The 16953-nt window shown below is 34.4% G+C and overlaps 2 protein-coding genes across 3 annotated transcripts; one reads left to right on the top strand and one right to left on the bottom strand.

The window, feature by feature from the left end:
- Nucleotides 1-684: 684 nt before the first annotated feature.
- LOC126697150 (protein BTR1) lies at nt 685-10438 on the bottom strand. Of its 2 annotated transcripts, none has more exons than XM_050394020.1 (8): nt 10064-10438; nt 8298-8536; nt 8056-8162; nt 5619-5812; nt 2985-3109; nt 1436-1531; nt 1299-1360; nt 685-1189 (listed from the first exon to the last, which is right to left on the bottom strand). In XM_050394020.1, exons 1-8 carry the CDS (start codon nt 10146-10148, stop codon nt 1093-1095), a joined length of 1005 nt encoding a protein of 334 aa, XP_050249977.1. In that variant the 5' UTR covers nt 10149-10438; the 3' UTR covers nt 685-1092. The 2 variants fall into 2 exon arrangements, with proteins under 2 accessions (XP_050249977.1, XP_050249978.1); XM_050394021.1 differs by having other exon boundaries at nt 2985-3046; nt 10064-10437.
- A 5900-nt stretch (nt 10439-16338) lies between these two features.
- LOC126697149 (probable histone H2B.3) lies at nt 16339-16930 on the top strand. The gene has a single exon (XM_050394019.1). It carries the CDS (start codon nt 16428-16430, stop codon nt 16839-16841), a length of 414 nt encoding a protein of 137 aa, XP_050249976.1. The 5' UTR covers nt 16339-16427; the 3' UTR covers nt 16842-16930.
- Nucleotides 16931-16953: the final 23 nt, after the last annotated feature.

Raw genomic sequence — 16953 nt, 5'->3', positions numbered from 1 at the left:
TATTTCAGTTAATAATTTGACCACAATAATATGTTTTTCTATTTACAACATAAAATTCCAACATTCTACAATATTTTAGAACTATTATTTTATGAAATAGTCAAACATAGTTTGAATCTTATTTTATCCATTATTATCTTATCCGTTTTTTTTTTCAATAAAATAAATAAATAGTAAATAAATAAAAGCTTCTCATATCCCAGCCAATCCAACAAATCCATTGTTTAAATAAAGTAAAATAGAAAAACCAAGTCCATATATGGACAGAGGGAAAGATATGCATTTATTCATGATCAGATTATATTTGTTTAAATGACACTTAACAGTCTAATTACTAATAGAAATGTACAACAAGCCTAATATGAAAACAAAATCAAACCTAAATAGTCAAAATGAAAATTTTCTAACTTTTTTTTTTTTTGGTTGGAGAATGAAAAATTTTGAGACTCAAAATGGCCCAAAAAAATCATAACAAAACAAACAAACAAACCAACCCAAACTTGGCTACCAAAGGCGTGCTTGAATCTAAAAATAAGGTGAAACATATGAGTACAAACTTACAAACAGGAGTCTCACATATCCAGCTTCCTTAGATTGTCCGTATCAAATCTATGGCTGAGAAGAAACCCGCAAAATTATGACACAGAATTTGAATTTATTCAAAGAGTACGTAACTATCCTGAGTTGCAGCGGAAATGCTCCATTAGAAAAATCTTCAAATGTTAAAACTCAATATCCAATGAAGATATAGGTCAGACATAATACCTGATAATTTAGATATTACAACTGTGAACAGAGTAATAAATAAAGCTAACAATTCTATATGGTCAATCAACAATGGCTTTTTCCAACATTTTCTTTGGGAAAAATAATCTATAATCTCATACAAATCCCTATTACAATAATCTCTCTCAACAAAAAGGAAATTTCCGCTCTTGCCCCTACCAAAGTATGCAGATCTCTCCCAACTTATATCATCATGTGAGAACGAATGTGGATGCATTTTTAAAAAATGACCATATCTATAAGGAAATTGCAGGTAGCGTCACCAAAATATTCTTAACGAGAAATTTGAATGGAAACATTTGAAAACTACTCCATCACCCTCTCAGAAGCATAGGCCACTTTCTGCATTATCATGGACTCAGCTGCACGGATTGCTCTTTGTGACCCCGTGATTGTAACTTTCCTGCAGAACAAGGTACAAAACAACAAGATGTTAAAATATTTATTGCCAAAGAACGAATCCTATAGGCAAGCAAATTGATGAACGATGGCATTGGCAATTCCTTTTTTACCTATCAGATGTTCCAGACATAAAATCACCTCTATCCGATATCTTTATTCTGGCCCCACTAACCTGCAAAATCAAAGTGGTCAAATTAGTGCATATGCAATATTATGGGTGAAATGACACTGTTTGCTAGTTATATACCTGACTGATTTCCATTATGGTTCTTCCACCACGGCCAACAACCAACCCGATATGACCATCTGCAACGCCAATGGTCACTGAGTTACTTCGATCCTCCTGGAAAACATCAGAAGCCTTTCTGTAAATCATGATTCATAAAACATACACGGCGCAAATGCATCCCGACTTGAAAAATCTCAAAACAATACCAAAATATTATTGAATGAAATAAAAAGGACAGACACGAATGCACTCACTAAGATAATGCTTGTACAGTGACAGACCAGATTGGTCAGAAACACATTCAATTTGATATGGATCTTTTTGTTATCAACACTAGGGTTCACCAGAAATGATGATAGATTTGTTTTACATAGGGTTTATTTTTTTGATAAGTGATAGGTTTGTGCTAAATAGTCCTATCAAAGAACATGCATCCCACCCTGCTGGTTCTCAATTTAGTAGAAAAGCATACTTTCTTTTGATCGCAAAGCATAGTTTCTATCAGTGAAAAGCAGGATAGAAAGAGAAAACAATCTGTCATCTTAAACTTGCAAAGCATAGTTTCTTTTTATCGCATATTAAAATCTTAATGTGGTAGAAAGTGGAGATAGAAAGAGAAACATTAAAAGATCAAGCCCATGAGTTGCTCTAGTGTGCATCAAGCTATTAAAGTCTATGAATCAGGTACACAGCAACAATTATGTAATTATATAGTTATTCAACTATATTCTTAAAACCACATAAGATTCTAATTTAATATATTTGCTTTGTCTACGAACAAAGCAGTGGAAAATATCTAGAACAAACCACTTCAAATTTCAGTTCCAGTAAGCATGGTCTAGGAGAAGGACATGAAATACAGGTGAAGTTTTCTAAATTCATTCTTTTTTCTGGGAGACATAATAATATCCAAATCAATTTATTAAAAACTAAGTATAAAAAACTTTCAAATCATTCAAGCTAAATGTTTAGCAACAGAAACTTTATTTTTATTTTTATAAATGTTTAGCAACAGAAAGATGTCCATAGTGATATACGACTTCTTGAAATGCAGATTGAAAGCAATTGCCCTCTGCTTTACGTAGATTAATTCATAGGGAGAGGAACTATCGAACATTTAACCATGTTGAGGATTCCACTCTTGAGCTTAAATCAATATTTTTTAAATCTTAGTTGACTGAATTTTGGTTTGTGATGTTGTCCATGTCCCTTCTTTTCCAAGAGTTTTTGGATCTGAATTTTCGTTTGTAATATTTATTTGCCCCTTTTGTGCTCTTCCAGTATTTATAATTCTTTAATAAAATCACTTATTAGTTTTTAATATATATATATATATTCAAGGTTATAATTTAAATATATAAAAAGGTCAAATAATCTGGAAAACATGATACATAAAACAGTCTTTTATTGAGTTCACTGAAGATTGGAACATCAGTGCCCATGCATGCAAAATTGGAGTATACTAATGAGTTGATAAAGCCTCCCTAGGTAAATGATATATATGTAATAAGTGTAATTAACATCAAGAAACATCAATGAAACTAAAGTATTATTGAATATAACAAACCTTGTTGTTCTGAAACTTCCCTCCAGCTCCATTTGGTCCATAGTTCATTGAGTTATGGGCTACTGTTGCAACAGAAGGAAGCACATGTGTATATGGCATACCATGAAAACCGGAGAAGTAAACACCTAAAATTCAAGTTCAAGAGAACTTACTAGATATCAAACTTTACTAGAATAACTCCATGCGTACATTATAAGCAACCATAAAACCATGCTATAAACCCTTTTTTTAAGGATATGTTGAACCTTTGTTACAAACTAGAATGGTCTACCCATCTTTTATATTTTTGAAGGCCATCTAGAATCAGTTTTAAAACATAGAACATTAGAATGTCTAGTACAAGACTTTTCATGAGCCTTGTTGATTGACTCAACTCAATATTATCTGTGCTTAAATGCTAATGAACTACTAAGTTCATATCACCTAGTTCTATGAAGATTTTTTTCCCTCAAGAGGAGTCCACGATACTTGAGCAATTATTTAAACAATAATACCTACAGGAAATTTAAGCAACAGATTCACTCAACAGACTATTTAAAATCAGTTAGTCGGTGGACAGGAAGTTAAACAGCAACAACCGCTGCCAAGCTTTAGCCCCAAAACTTTGGGGTCAGTTATGGAATCTCAACATATTAATCAAGGTTGACCACATTTATTCTTTAAAGTCATTCTATCCTATCTAAAACCATACTTTCTATCACCTCCTTAATTGACATGTCTTTTTTTACTACTTCTATTAATGTTATTTTAAGTCATCCTTTACAATTTTTTATTCCCTTGAATTAAATTAATTCACTCTTCCTCACCAGTGCATTAATTGCTCTCCTCCACACATTGGCCAAATCATCTAAAGCTGCTCTCTCCCTAGTCTTTTCATCAATAGAGTTACCCTCCCATGATATTTTGAAGAGCATACTAGACTCAAGGGCATTCTAGACCAAACCAACCTTGCCAGCAAGCTAGTAACTCAATAAAATGTTCACTTATTTGGAGAACTAAAGTACTAAACCACTCATGAGATCCTCTTCATTAATTACAATTTACACATCAACTTTCATCATCTTGTAACATTGGTATAGGAGTCAACTACTATGTTGAAGATTTCAGATCTGAACAATGTTAGTGAAAATTCGAGATAGGAGGGGGGAAGATCAACACAAGGATCTATGTGGTTTGGCAGTGTGCCTACATCCATGGGAGCAAGCGACTGAGATTCCTCCATATAAAAAATAAGTCTACAGTGCATTTATATTACCCCAAGAAACCCTAACCTTGTACATTGAGTTTCCCAATACCACACCCCTGCATCCCCTAAACCATTATTCAGCTCAGGCATAACAAACTTAAATAAAGGCCGCATTGGGCCTAATTGGCTCTGCTCCACAGCTATGCTCATGAGACCTGTATTCTAAACTAGAAACCATTTTATTTTCTCATTTAGAATATGAGCCATTATCTCTAACATACTTGAAATTCATTTCCTATAAAAATGGTTAACATTACCTATCATGATGATTGTGGCTTTTGCTCTTGCCATTGGATAACTCGTATTTTTTGTGATTTCTTCCTATAAACAGCTCAAGAGATTTTTCAGTTCTTATTTTTCCAAATCCATGTTCTTAGGGAACATACTAATTTCTTAACATCAAATAGGTCACTAAGCTCCTCAGCCCAATTAATAGGAGTAGTGATACTGGTGCTGGAGATGATGTATATCAAGAAATAGTGACGGTGATTACTCTGCTTATCAACCTCATCAGATGCAATATTCTGCTGCCTTCCAATATTATATCCAATTTTTCTCTCTAAAGGCTCAATGGGAGGTAAGGTTAATTTCCAATATTCTAATAATTCCAACTTTAATATGTTCTATTAGTAGTTAAACACATCATTCCTAATAGTCACCTGATGTTAATAAACCAAAAAAAAAAAGTTGTCGTCACTCAGCTGGATGTTGCTTCCCACTGAATTGTGATGCTGTGACTGAAATTGCATTTCCCCCCTCCTCACCACCACCACTAATCATGATTATTTCCTCTCCAGCGAAATTTGTGTCATTTTCAAAGGCTGCACACACAGGCTATTTCCCAAAAGTCGTCAAAGGAGAAGAGACAAGAGAATGGGGATGGACTAGAGAGAGAAGAAGACTAAAGACAAAGAGCATTGACCATTGGGTTGGCTTGAACTGTTTAAAACCAGTCTGCTTCCCAATTCTACCAGTCAAACCGCCAGTTTCTGGTTTTAAATGAAAAATCTCCAGTTTTTTATTTTAACCAGACCAGAAAATTGATCGATTCACAGTCAAACCGGCCGGTCCATTTTTTAAACCTTGCACATATCTATAGCATGCTACATTTCTACTAGATTTTCACTGCAAAACTCTAAACAAGAGCCAAATATGCATTAACCAAACTGTAAACTCGCACTTCACAGGAGCTAATTTAGCTAAAACGCATACAAAAATACAGAATAGGGCACCATTTAGAACTCAAGAGCATTACTCAATCCATATGACCCGAGAAGATTAAAAAACAAAAACAAAAACATGAAAAGCACTAGTAGCATATGAAAACTATGAGCTGCTGAGTGAAAATACAGAATCATTAATTGATAAGCTCATAAATGAAGGCACACCTGGATATGAAAACGGAGCATTCATAGACTGGGAGTAATGAGGGTCTTCAGCTAGCTTAGAAAGAATTAAATCAATAGCCCGCATCTGTTCATCTAGAGTTCCTGTAACCGTCACCAGCCTATCATTCAACCCATAATAATTATTATCCTGAGGAGATATCTTAATGCCAGCTTGTGATTCTTCAATAAAGGACCTGCTCAATTGAAAAACTAGATATCAGCAATAGCCACTTTTTTAGGCAAATATGTAAACAGAAACCTGCAATACAAAATCAAGAAGTACTTGACCTTGCAAGTAACAAAGTTGAGAAATGGTGGTTACAAGGTTTAAATTATAACAAAGATGGTGGTCTAGATTGTTGCACATTCTCAATAAATAGCACCATAATGAAATTGGAAACTGCCTGCCTTCCTGCCGTCTAAGCACAAATCTCCTTGTCTTTGTACCACATTAATCATTTATTAAGTCAGTTTACAAAGACAGTCCATCAGTCTGAATCATAAAGACCTAGAAACATTCAAAAAAATCTCCCTGCACAAATACACCAAAATTTTGGAAAGAAAGGCTCCCAAACATCCTCAAGATTTCTGCCAGGAATAATGAAATATTTTGCATCTATCCAGTCAATATATGTCAATGCTTTTCTGGGGTTGAGCAACTACTGAAAAGTAAAGATTACCAGAGCAATAATAAAATATACATTTAGTAAATACAAATGTGGTAGATTAACACTCGAAGATTGAGGACCTCAAAAATACTCCCTCTCTACAATTAATCTTCTAGGTGACTCAATATCCACCTTATAAAGGGTGGGATTTACCTCTATCTTGCAATTTTGAGCACCTATTCTTTACCTAAGGTATTCCAAGTCCAACTTGAGTGTTGACTTACAGGAATCATCAATTATGTAATTCAAGACTTCCCAACCCCAACCTCTCTTCACCCTACCAGGGAGAAAAAAGGTAACTGGAGACAAAGTCTAAATGTCAATTAGCATTGTGCGCTTCTTAATTCTTATCACTTTTTTGGAGAATCTAATGACTATATACCACAGAACGTAACAATAGCTATTCAAGATCCTTAGCATAGTAATTTTAATGAAGCCCATCAACACCATGTTTAGGAGGTTAAAAAGGAATTTAATGGAATGGATAGAATAGAAAGGAATAAACTTTAATCTCTCTCCTGTATGGATGTTTGAAAGGAAATGAATTATAGAATTAAAAAGAAAGAAAGAAAGTATCCAAATTTTGGAATGATTAAAAAATGGGCTTAAGAGGGAAAGGATTGGAGCAGGGGTTCCATTTCATTCCCTCCTATTAAACTCCCCAACGAGAGAATGAAAAGAATATTCTTTTAAAAAAAAGTTCCTTTTCATTCCATTTCCCATGCTCTAGTCTCCTAAACACAAGTCCAATTTCAAGTAAGACCTAATCACTATAAAAGATTTTAAATGACATATTTTGTTAGTTGCATGAGAAGTAGATTGGAAAGGATGGATTTCCTTATTCTTCCCCTTACCTGTTAAACACTATGTAAACTCCTTACCTTATAATACCACCACCACCACCCTCCCACCCCCCCCCCCAAAAAAAAAAATACAATTCATGTAAGATTTATTCACTACAAAACACTTAACCTTGGACAAATTTTCTTTGGTGGCATAAGAAATGGACTTGAAATAATTTGTTTCCTGAGCAAAACACAGGCTGTACCTCACCACAAGCTTCAACGTTGTCATTTTGCAAATACATATAGTATCTCCTTGCCAATGAGCTCCAACTTAACTGGCACCTGAGGCCTTCTAAATGCTAGATGGAGGGTGACTTCATGTGTTTAAGACCCACTAGGTGCATAACTTACCTATCAAAAAAATTATCTCCTCTAGCCTATATAACCCTCAAAGTTTGCTCTCAATTCTGAAACCCAACTATATGTGTGCAGGATTGCCTCATCACAAGCAAGTTCATTATCAGCCTTAATTGCACTTCACAGATTTGTAAGTGGCATAGTTTAAGTGCTCTATGAAGCTGTAAAATCAATTTTTTTGAACATGTTGTACATGACAGCCATTTTCATGAAGAAAAATTTTATATCTTCACAATGAAAAGGAAATGATACAACTGCAGTGAACAAATTTAGAGATCCACTATCTCTGGGTAAACTAGAATTGTGTGAAACAAATTTCAATATCATCCAAATTAAATTGGTAGTCAAAACTAATGCTATTAATCATCAAAAACAGAGAACATGCAGATGAGTATTATGAAGAAACTCTACAACCATTCTGACAAGGAAAAAAGATAGAAGAAACATTTCAATCACAAGAGTTTTGATGTCATGGTCAAGAAGAACTGCTCATCTATCGGTAAGTATTACGAGCACAGATCTAAAAATGTTTTATGATTGAAAAATTAAAAGGTACGGTTTTCTTACTTGATGGTGGAACCCGCCTTCCCAATAATGCCACCACATGAGCTATTTGGAACAATAAGTCTCACTTTTGTTCTTGGCTCAACATCATCGCCTTCTTCAGCATGAATCTACCCAACCAAAAAAAAAAAAAAAAAATGTAAATAGTATCAGATTTTTTTTTTTTTTTTTTTGATCGGTAATTAGTATCAGATATATGTAGAAAAATTTTTAAGAAATGTGACTGAAACAAACATCAAGATTACCTCACTCAGCAATTTGGCAAGAACCAGTTCAACAGCCTTGAGTGTTTCATTAATTGCTCCAGATATCATAATAATCCTATCAGTTGTCCCTGGAAAAAATTCTTGATTGCGTGACAACTGAATTCGTGCTCCAGATTGTGACTGAAAATCAGTGATTGTAGAGCCACCCTTTCCAATAACAGATCCAGCTGCAGCATTTGATACAAGAAACCTGATATATGTGGGCTTTTCCATTGAATCTAGTAGAAAAAAGCATGAGAGAATAGAATCAATAAGCTGAAATAACAAAGTTGGTACAAATTTATAACTATTAGCAATTTAATATATATCATTAAGAGTTAATGTGTGTACGTGTGTATGTGTTAGATCTTGTTTACATACAAGCAGAAATAACAAAGCTGGGACAAATTTAAATGGCCAGAGTGCATAATTGGCAAAAACAACCAAAAGATCACAAGCATATAGCAAATACTTATCTGTAAAATTATGCAAATCATTGAATAGAAAACTCAGCATAGAACCAATCATCTTATTCAAGCAGGGGTTGAGAAAAGCGGCAGATCAGAACAAAGTTATAATTTAAAGCTACTACAACTGAGGACTATTGCTAGGCATCTAATGAGATTTAGAGTGGGAAACAAAGGACCCATATTCCTTTGGCACGATAATTGGCATCCAGAGGACCCATTGTACATGAAGTTTGGTCAACTATCAAGTGTTATTCACAATGGAAACTGTTTATGGTCCCCTGCTAGATCAGATGAGATGGAGCTGATTCAAAGAAAGGTAGCTCAAGGGTCATTTTATGCGTTGCTACTACAAATAGGAAATTTAGCAATACTTTTTTTTTTTTTCTTTTCTTTTTTTCATAATTTTTTAGCTGTACTTCTTGGGAGGAGATTAGAGAAAAGCAGCAAAATGTTACCCAGTGGAAGTTAATTTGGTTTGCAGGCCACATAAACAAGCTTGCTTTATAAGTTGGTTGACAAATAAAGACATAATCGCTACAAAAGAAAAGTTGTCAAAAAATGAGGATACAATGGAGACTTATTATATCAATTCTGTAAAAGTAAACTGGGGTCTCGCAATCACTTCTTTTTCGCATGTTCCTATACAAGAAGAATACGAAAATAAGTGTTAAGGACGTGCCTTTGTGTCATAACTTTTGGAAGCTGGGATTCTGAATCGCAGTGAGCTATAAGCCAAGAGTTTGTAGCTCAACTAGCACCTACGGAGATGTCCAGGGTTCAAATCCCCCCAACTCAACTATCAGATTAACGAGAGAAAAAAGTGGGCCATAAGCAAGATCTAAAAGCATTATTTGCAAGCTAGATTGGGCTACAATTCTCTACCATATTTGAAGAGAAAAGGAATGAATGGAATGGTCAAAAGTGAAAAGTGATATTCCAAAAGCTATTGTAAATGATGTAAAGGTGTAACTCAAAATAGAATTTCAAACCACACTTTCTCATCAACCAAACAAGGCCTAACACACGGGATCTTACGTTTCCATCTCTGTTCCTTCGTTTCCTCAGTAGCCTAGGGCTTAGGGTTAGGGTTTCAAATTTCAACGTAAAAAAAGGTAAACACATGTTCCAAACCTAATATTATTCTTCAACACACTACCACACAAACACGAATATATGAACAAAAACAATGGCACTGAATCTAAGTAACCAAAACGAATCTCAGCACCGAAAAAATATATAAAATAATAATAATAAAATTTTATAGAGAGAGAGAAAGCAGATCGGATCAGGAGAGACCTGATGTCGGTGACTTAGGTGGCGGAGGAGATCTCTTCCGCGGTGCCTCCGGCGACGAAACGTAAGAAGACTCCGTCGACTCCATTGCTCTTTCTCCTCCTCCTCCTTCAGCTAAAGCAGCAAAATTCACACACACACACACACACAGCAATACGCTGTAGCGTAAAAATTGGAATGAGGTTAGAGAGAGAAGAAGAAGAAGAAGATTTGAGGTTTAAGAAGAAAGATGAGAGAGAGAGAGAGAGAAGTATAGCGTGTGTTCTCGACGAAATGTGGAGATTGGGTTCAAGGAGTTGTGAGAGGCTGAGCTGTGAGTTAGAGCCTCTGACTCTGCTACCTATATCTATTAGACTATTAGGCTCTCTCTCTCTCTCTCTCTCTCTCTATTGTGTGTAACAGCTTCTCGTACTTGTGTGGTATTTTGTTTTTCAATTTTTTTAATGAGAATGAAAGCGTAAAAAAACAGAATTTGAACTTTTTCTTATCACGTTAATTGAAAGCGAAAAAGGACAAATTTTAAATAAAATAAAGAATGTGATGGTTAAAAGTTATTTATTTTTTAACCAAAAAAAAAAAGTTATTTATTTTATAGTTTGCAATTGCTGTCAAATAAAAGTAAATGATTATAAAAAATAAAAAATAAAAAACAAATTGGAATTTTCAATAACTCAAAGTTGAACAAGGATGAGGAAAAGTATAATAGAAGGTGATGATTCAAAAGCTCGTAAGCCACGTCATCATAAAACCAAACATCCTTCGATGGTTAAGTTATAAATAAAATTATGATATTTTGGTATTTATATAGGAGTCTCAAGTGACCACGTTTGCTATAATGGATATACTAATGTATTGGAGATAGTGAGTTAATGGCATTGAAATCACTAGGTTCAACATCTTGTACTTGGGGGGTACGAAATTGTGGGGGACCTCTTATGGTATGGTGCGTAACTATGTCCATGTGCGCATAAATGTAGAGTAGAATATTTATATCACTTTGAGGAGTTAAGTGTTCTCACTCGCCCAACCATGTTGGTGATGGATGATCATGTAATTGGCGAACGATCCTCGTCAATCACTGACCCTGACAACGCCTGGCGACTCAACACAAATAGGTCGGATGTGTGGAGTATGTTGAATGAGTAGGAGTTTTTGGACAAACCTAGTTTGCCTCAACAAGCATTGTCAAAATGTTTCCTAAAAGAAGGTTATATATTTTTTAATAAAATAATTTACTTTGTTATATTTAAAGCCAATATGAATAGAGAAGGGGGGAAAAGTAATTTGATTAACTAAAAAAAAGATTTCCTTATTCTATGCAATAATTTATTTTTTTTGGATTACTTCTAAGCAATAATTTATCCCTTTTTTTTTTTAGATATTTAATGTTTCATATTAGATTGTTTGAACTTTAAATATTTCAGTTTGAAACATCATAAAGTGTCACTTGAGTTATGAGAATCTTAGCATCAAGTTTTCTTATTTAATGAGAACAAAAAAAAAAAAAAATATGAAGAAATTATAATGAGATTGCACTCCTAGTATTGGACCATTTTTAAAATTTATTTAATAATTTTCATTATGAGTGTGATTAGAATAATTTTTTTGGAGTCCACTTTTCATTATTTTCAAAAATACCCCTAATAATTTACTTTCAAAAACACATCGCTAATATCTAGTTCAAATTTATTTTTTTAAAAACATAAATTAATAATACATACATGTATATATACACACGCGCAAATGTTTTATAACACAATTTGGACAAACGAAATTTGCATTCACATTACTTCACCACTTTCACTTCCGTTAATTTTCTTCATTTTAATTTTAAATGTAATATTTAATCTCATGTGGTATTGTTTTAGGTAAAAATCATTAAATATTCCTTAAATTATATGGTGAAATGCCAATGGCCATTTTTTTAAAAAAAATTTCTCAAATGACAAATATATTGCCAAAATTAACCCATAAAATAATCTGAAATGACCCAATTCTTAAGGAACCACAAAAACAAAAATGAAAACTCTTTTTAAAGGCCTCTGAGCACATGTATAGCCTATGAGAACTGAGAAGGCTTTTTTTTTTTCTTTTTTCTTTTTCTTTTTTTTTTATATATATATAAAAAAATCTTTAGATAAAACAGTGGCTATTTTATTCATGAAATATCCTCGTGTACAAGTAGAAAAAGAAACTAACGGCACTCTTTTAGCCAAAAATATACTTCCTTGTTCTTTTTGCCAGTTCTAAGGTTTTTTTTTTTTTTTGAGAAAGAGCCAGTTCTAAGTTGAGATTGGGCAATACAACTATATCGTAAATAAACACTATAAAAAGATAATTTCCTGAAATAGACAATTAAAGTTCTTGAAAATTTCTAAGACCATAATCAATTTCACACCAATTTTCACAATTATCCGATATGGATGATGGAAAAAAAGTAGTAAATCAACTTGAAAGTGACAAACATTCCTGTTTGATACATGTGTTTAAACACATGTTTTCAGTTTTTAAACAATATTATACGTATTTTTACATACTTTTTCATTCACACGTATTTCCAAAAACTAAAAACTGTTGTTTAAACACATGTACCAAACGGGCAATCACAATTTGCCACATAAGATAATTATGAAAAATATTTGTAAAATTGACTATGGTCCTAAAATAACTTAAAGATCTTTGATATTCTCGATAATCTATCAAACTTCAAAGGCCATGCATCATATGAATTCACCAATACGATCAAACCCTTATGGGCCAGTTTTTCTAATTTCCGACAAACTCTACTTTACTATGAAGTCTTAAAAGCCAACATTTTTACTGAAGATCAAGACTCTATGTTGTTTCAATGTTGCCATCCATATCTAGTCCCTATGTTTTGACAATCTATCCATTATTCATTGCAAAGTATGCCAATATAATTCTTAAGCTAAAATGCAAAATCCACTCTAAGTTTTTTTAGAATTAATTTCAGTCCTCTAATTTTGTTTTGGTTCATTTCAATCTTCTAAATTTCAGATTTATTCAATTAAGGTATTTCCATCAACTTTTGTTAAAAAATTTTGAAAACAAAAATCTGAAAATTATTTTTCAATCATTAATTTAATTTTGTTTATTTACAAATTTTGAAGAAATATTTAAAAAATTATAAAATTAATCACAACATATAACAAAAGTTGATGAAACAACCTTAATTGAATAAACTTAAAAGTTAGAGGACAAAAATGAGCAAACACAAAATTAAAAAACTGAAATGAATTTGGATGAAACATAGGACATGGGTTTTGCAGTTTAGCCTAACTCTTATCGTGGAAAAACAATTTTAGCCATATTTAGGGTGACAGCTCCGTGCTTCATGGTGATGTGAGACATTGTGATGTTAGCTTCTAATTTGGTCCACTATGGAAGGTTTTAATTATTTAATATCTCTATCATTCTTTCTCAAAAAAAATATATATATCTCTATCATTAATTGGGAGATTTCTTTGACTTCATGACATTATAGAACTTCTTAATTATGTGGTGTGTAAGAATTTCCAATACGAATGTCTACTAATTAATATTCTATTGTAGTTTCTAGTTTGTAGATGCAGTGTGTTGGGGCATAAATGATTATGAGTGCCCTAAACAAAGACCAAGACATTCAAATTTTAAAGAATGATCTATACTTTGGGCCATGGCTTTGATTTGTCTCGCCAACACAGTAGCAATCCCTTTATGAATGGTCAACTTTGGAGGAACAATAGCTGTTTTATTGTAGTCATGATCAAGTGGGTGATGGGAGATGGCGACCTCTATGGCATAGTATACGGGAATCTTGTCGAGTAATTTGCGAAATGAGTCTTAGGGGCTGGATGAAGATATGAACGTGAATGGTTTTGAATCTATATTTTTTTAAAATGAAATTAAAACATATCATATGGTACATGAACACAAATTGTGTTTTAACCTTTATTTATTATATTTGATTGTTTGTGGGTTGAACAAAATTGAAGAGTTTGTAGTTAGGAATTGAGACAAACACCTACAGTTTCATCGTGTGTGATTGAGATTATAAAAAGAATTCTAAATAGTCAACATATTAGAGCATCTCCAGCTTTTCCAAAATTTACACTATTTGAAAAATGAACAATTACTTTTGCATTTTGTTTACCTATTTTTTCAAATACAATTTCTAATAGGTTCTTTATCATTTTTCAATCACCATTTACATATTATTTATTCTTTTTTTTTCCAAGATTTGATACATTTTATCAACTAACAAACACCCAAAACTTTTCTCCATTTTCAACAATCTATGATAGTCAAATCTCTTTTTTGCCCATATTTTTACCAACCAATAGGATCCAAATTTCTTTTGCTCAAATTTTATCATCCACCAACACCCACATTTTTTTATTTGTTTTAACCCAAAATCTTAAGTTAGAGAGAGACTGTGTTGAGTGGGTTTTATTGTGGCTTTAAGATCAACGAGAGGAGAGAGATTGGTGTTGGCTTCGATCCCAACAATTTTATTAAGTTAGTGTGCGTCTTAAAGTCAAATGATGAGATCAGAGAGTCATAAGAGATTGAGCTGCCTCCAGCTGTCGTGCCTTTCTCTTGTCTCTTTGCTTGCATCAATATGCTCGACTAGGTGCTCATGTTCATCGGCTCGCTCGCCTTTGCAGCTCATGACACCACCCTTGTTGTCTACATCCACTACTTCGCCAAGATCATCCACGTTCTTAGCCTATAGCCATGAGAGAGAGAGAGAGAGAGAGAGAGAGAGAGAGAGAGAGAGAGAGAGAGAGAGAGAGAGAGAGAGAGAGAGAGAACTGTATAAAAAATAAAAATAAAAATAAAAAGGTGGTCCAATAGCAAAGCTACAGTACTCTCCATACCAAAAGAGTGATAATAGCTGCTCCAATTTTTGTTTGCATTTTGGAGAGACCGTTGGAGTTGATTTTTGTGGGTTTGCTCTCCAAAATGGAGAGAAAAATAGGTTTAATGCTGTTAGAGACACATCTTAGATTTCATTAGACCAAGGCATAGGTGAAAAGAAAAAAAGGTTAAATCCTTACAAAAATACCCTAAGTAATACTTTTGTAACTGTATGGTCTGAGAATAGCAAGTCGGTTTTGAAATGCAGATCGACTCATTGAATTTTCTCAGCCCATTTCAGCACACTTAGCCAAGCGGAGATGGGTTTGGCCGAACATTAGAACTAAATATCCCAAGATGTGTCGTGAATAAGAAATAATGCCTAGGGGGATTCTGCTCGCTTAGTAATAATTAGCGTCATGCATAACTTACTGGGAAGTCATATCACTAGAAGGAGGTGGGTCCCCTCTGTTCAGCGATGTGATACGGTGGGGGCTTATTGATGTGGGGAATATGGCCTCATCATGATAACCCCACTAAGAGGAGGATATAAATAGGGGAGGAGAGGAAGGAGTGGGGGGGTGGAAAATTATAGGAAGTGAGACACACAAGAGTAGTAAGGAGCAACACATCTTGAGAATTAAGAATTCCTATTCGGATTTTAGGGAAAGGGCTTTGTTGTATAGTCATCATCTCGGCTGAGCTAAGATCAAGAGAGTTTAGGGCCGAAACAACACTCTAACTCCATCAGTAACTTTTAGAATCATTTATTGGACCTCCCATTATGAGATAAGCCTAACCCAAAATACAAGTAAATTGGGGCTCTAGGCCCAGAAGCCTAATTTTGTTAGGAATGGATCACCAAATAACAATAAGTGATTTAAACTTTAAAGTTGGAGTAAATTTTTTATTTTTTATTTTATAAAAATAGGGTATTAGGGATCAAAGTTGGATTGGCTAATTTGAAAAAATATTCATTTTTATTGGAAAAAATAGGTAATAATTTAGAAATTTGTAAAGTAAAGAAAACATAAAAAAAAAGGGGTCAAACTCAAACCAAAGGCGTAACCTTACCTAACAATCCCATTTGCCACCTGTGAGCCCAGAGCCCACCGAACAGCTAAAACAAAGTCTTCTTGATCCAGCTAACCATTCACCCACCTAAAGTTCCTAACCAGTTGGACCGCCGAAATTAGCCTCTGCCGCCCAAACTCCAAAATCCAAAATAAAAAATAAAAAGTCAAAAAGCAAAATTCAAAAATTTCCCAAATCCCTCCTTTTCTTTTCCCACCAAAACCAATCTCCACCGTCAACTCACATCCCTAAAAAGATCCAACCATCCACGTCATCGATCCGCGTCCCCTAGCCCTCAACCAATCAGCTCTCACCGTTCGCCTCTATATAAACAAAACTCCCAAACCCCACTGAGCACAAAGCAACAAACTAACACACATTTGAGTATTTGAAATTCCCTCTCTTTTTTCTCTCTCTCTCTAGAATTTGAAAAATGGCACCAAAGGCAGCGGAGAAGAAGCCGGCGGAGAAAGCACCGGCGGAGAAGAAGCCTAAGGCGGAGAAGAAGCTCCCGAAGGAAGGCGGCGCCGCCTCCTCGGTCGACAAGAAGAAGAAGAGGACGAAGCGCAACGTCGAGACCTACAAGATATACATCTTCAAGGTGTTGAAGCAGGTCCACCCCGACATTGGGATTTCCAGCAAGGCCATGGGAATCATGAACAGCTTCATCAACGACATCTTCGAGAAGCTCGCGAGCGAGTCCTCGAGGCTCGCTCGCTACAACAAGAAGCCGACGATCACCTCGCGCGAGATCCAGACGGCGGTGCGGCTGGTTCTTCCCGGCGAGCTCGCCAAGCACGCGGTCTCCGAAGGAACCAAGGCGGTTACCAAGTTTACTAGCTCTTGAAAATTTGTGGTTTTTTTTTCTATGTAGGGGCATTTTGGGAAATGTAGTTTTTTTTTTTTCACTGATGAATGAAAAAATTTTCATTTCAATTTTTGTCGCTAAGTCACGTGAC

The sequence above is a fragment of the Quercus robur genome, chromosome 8, assembly GCF_932294415.1.
Source record: "Quercus robur chromosome 8, dhQueRobu3.1, whole genome shotgun sequence".
Taxonomy (NCBI): domain Eukaryota; kingdom Viridiplantae; phylum Streptophyta; class Magnoliopsida; order Fagales; family Fagaceae; genus Quercus; species Quercus robur.
The sequence above is the reverse complement of the archived record's forward strand: the minus strand, read 5'-3'. Positions and strand labels throughout refer to the sequence as shown.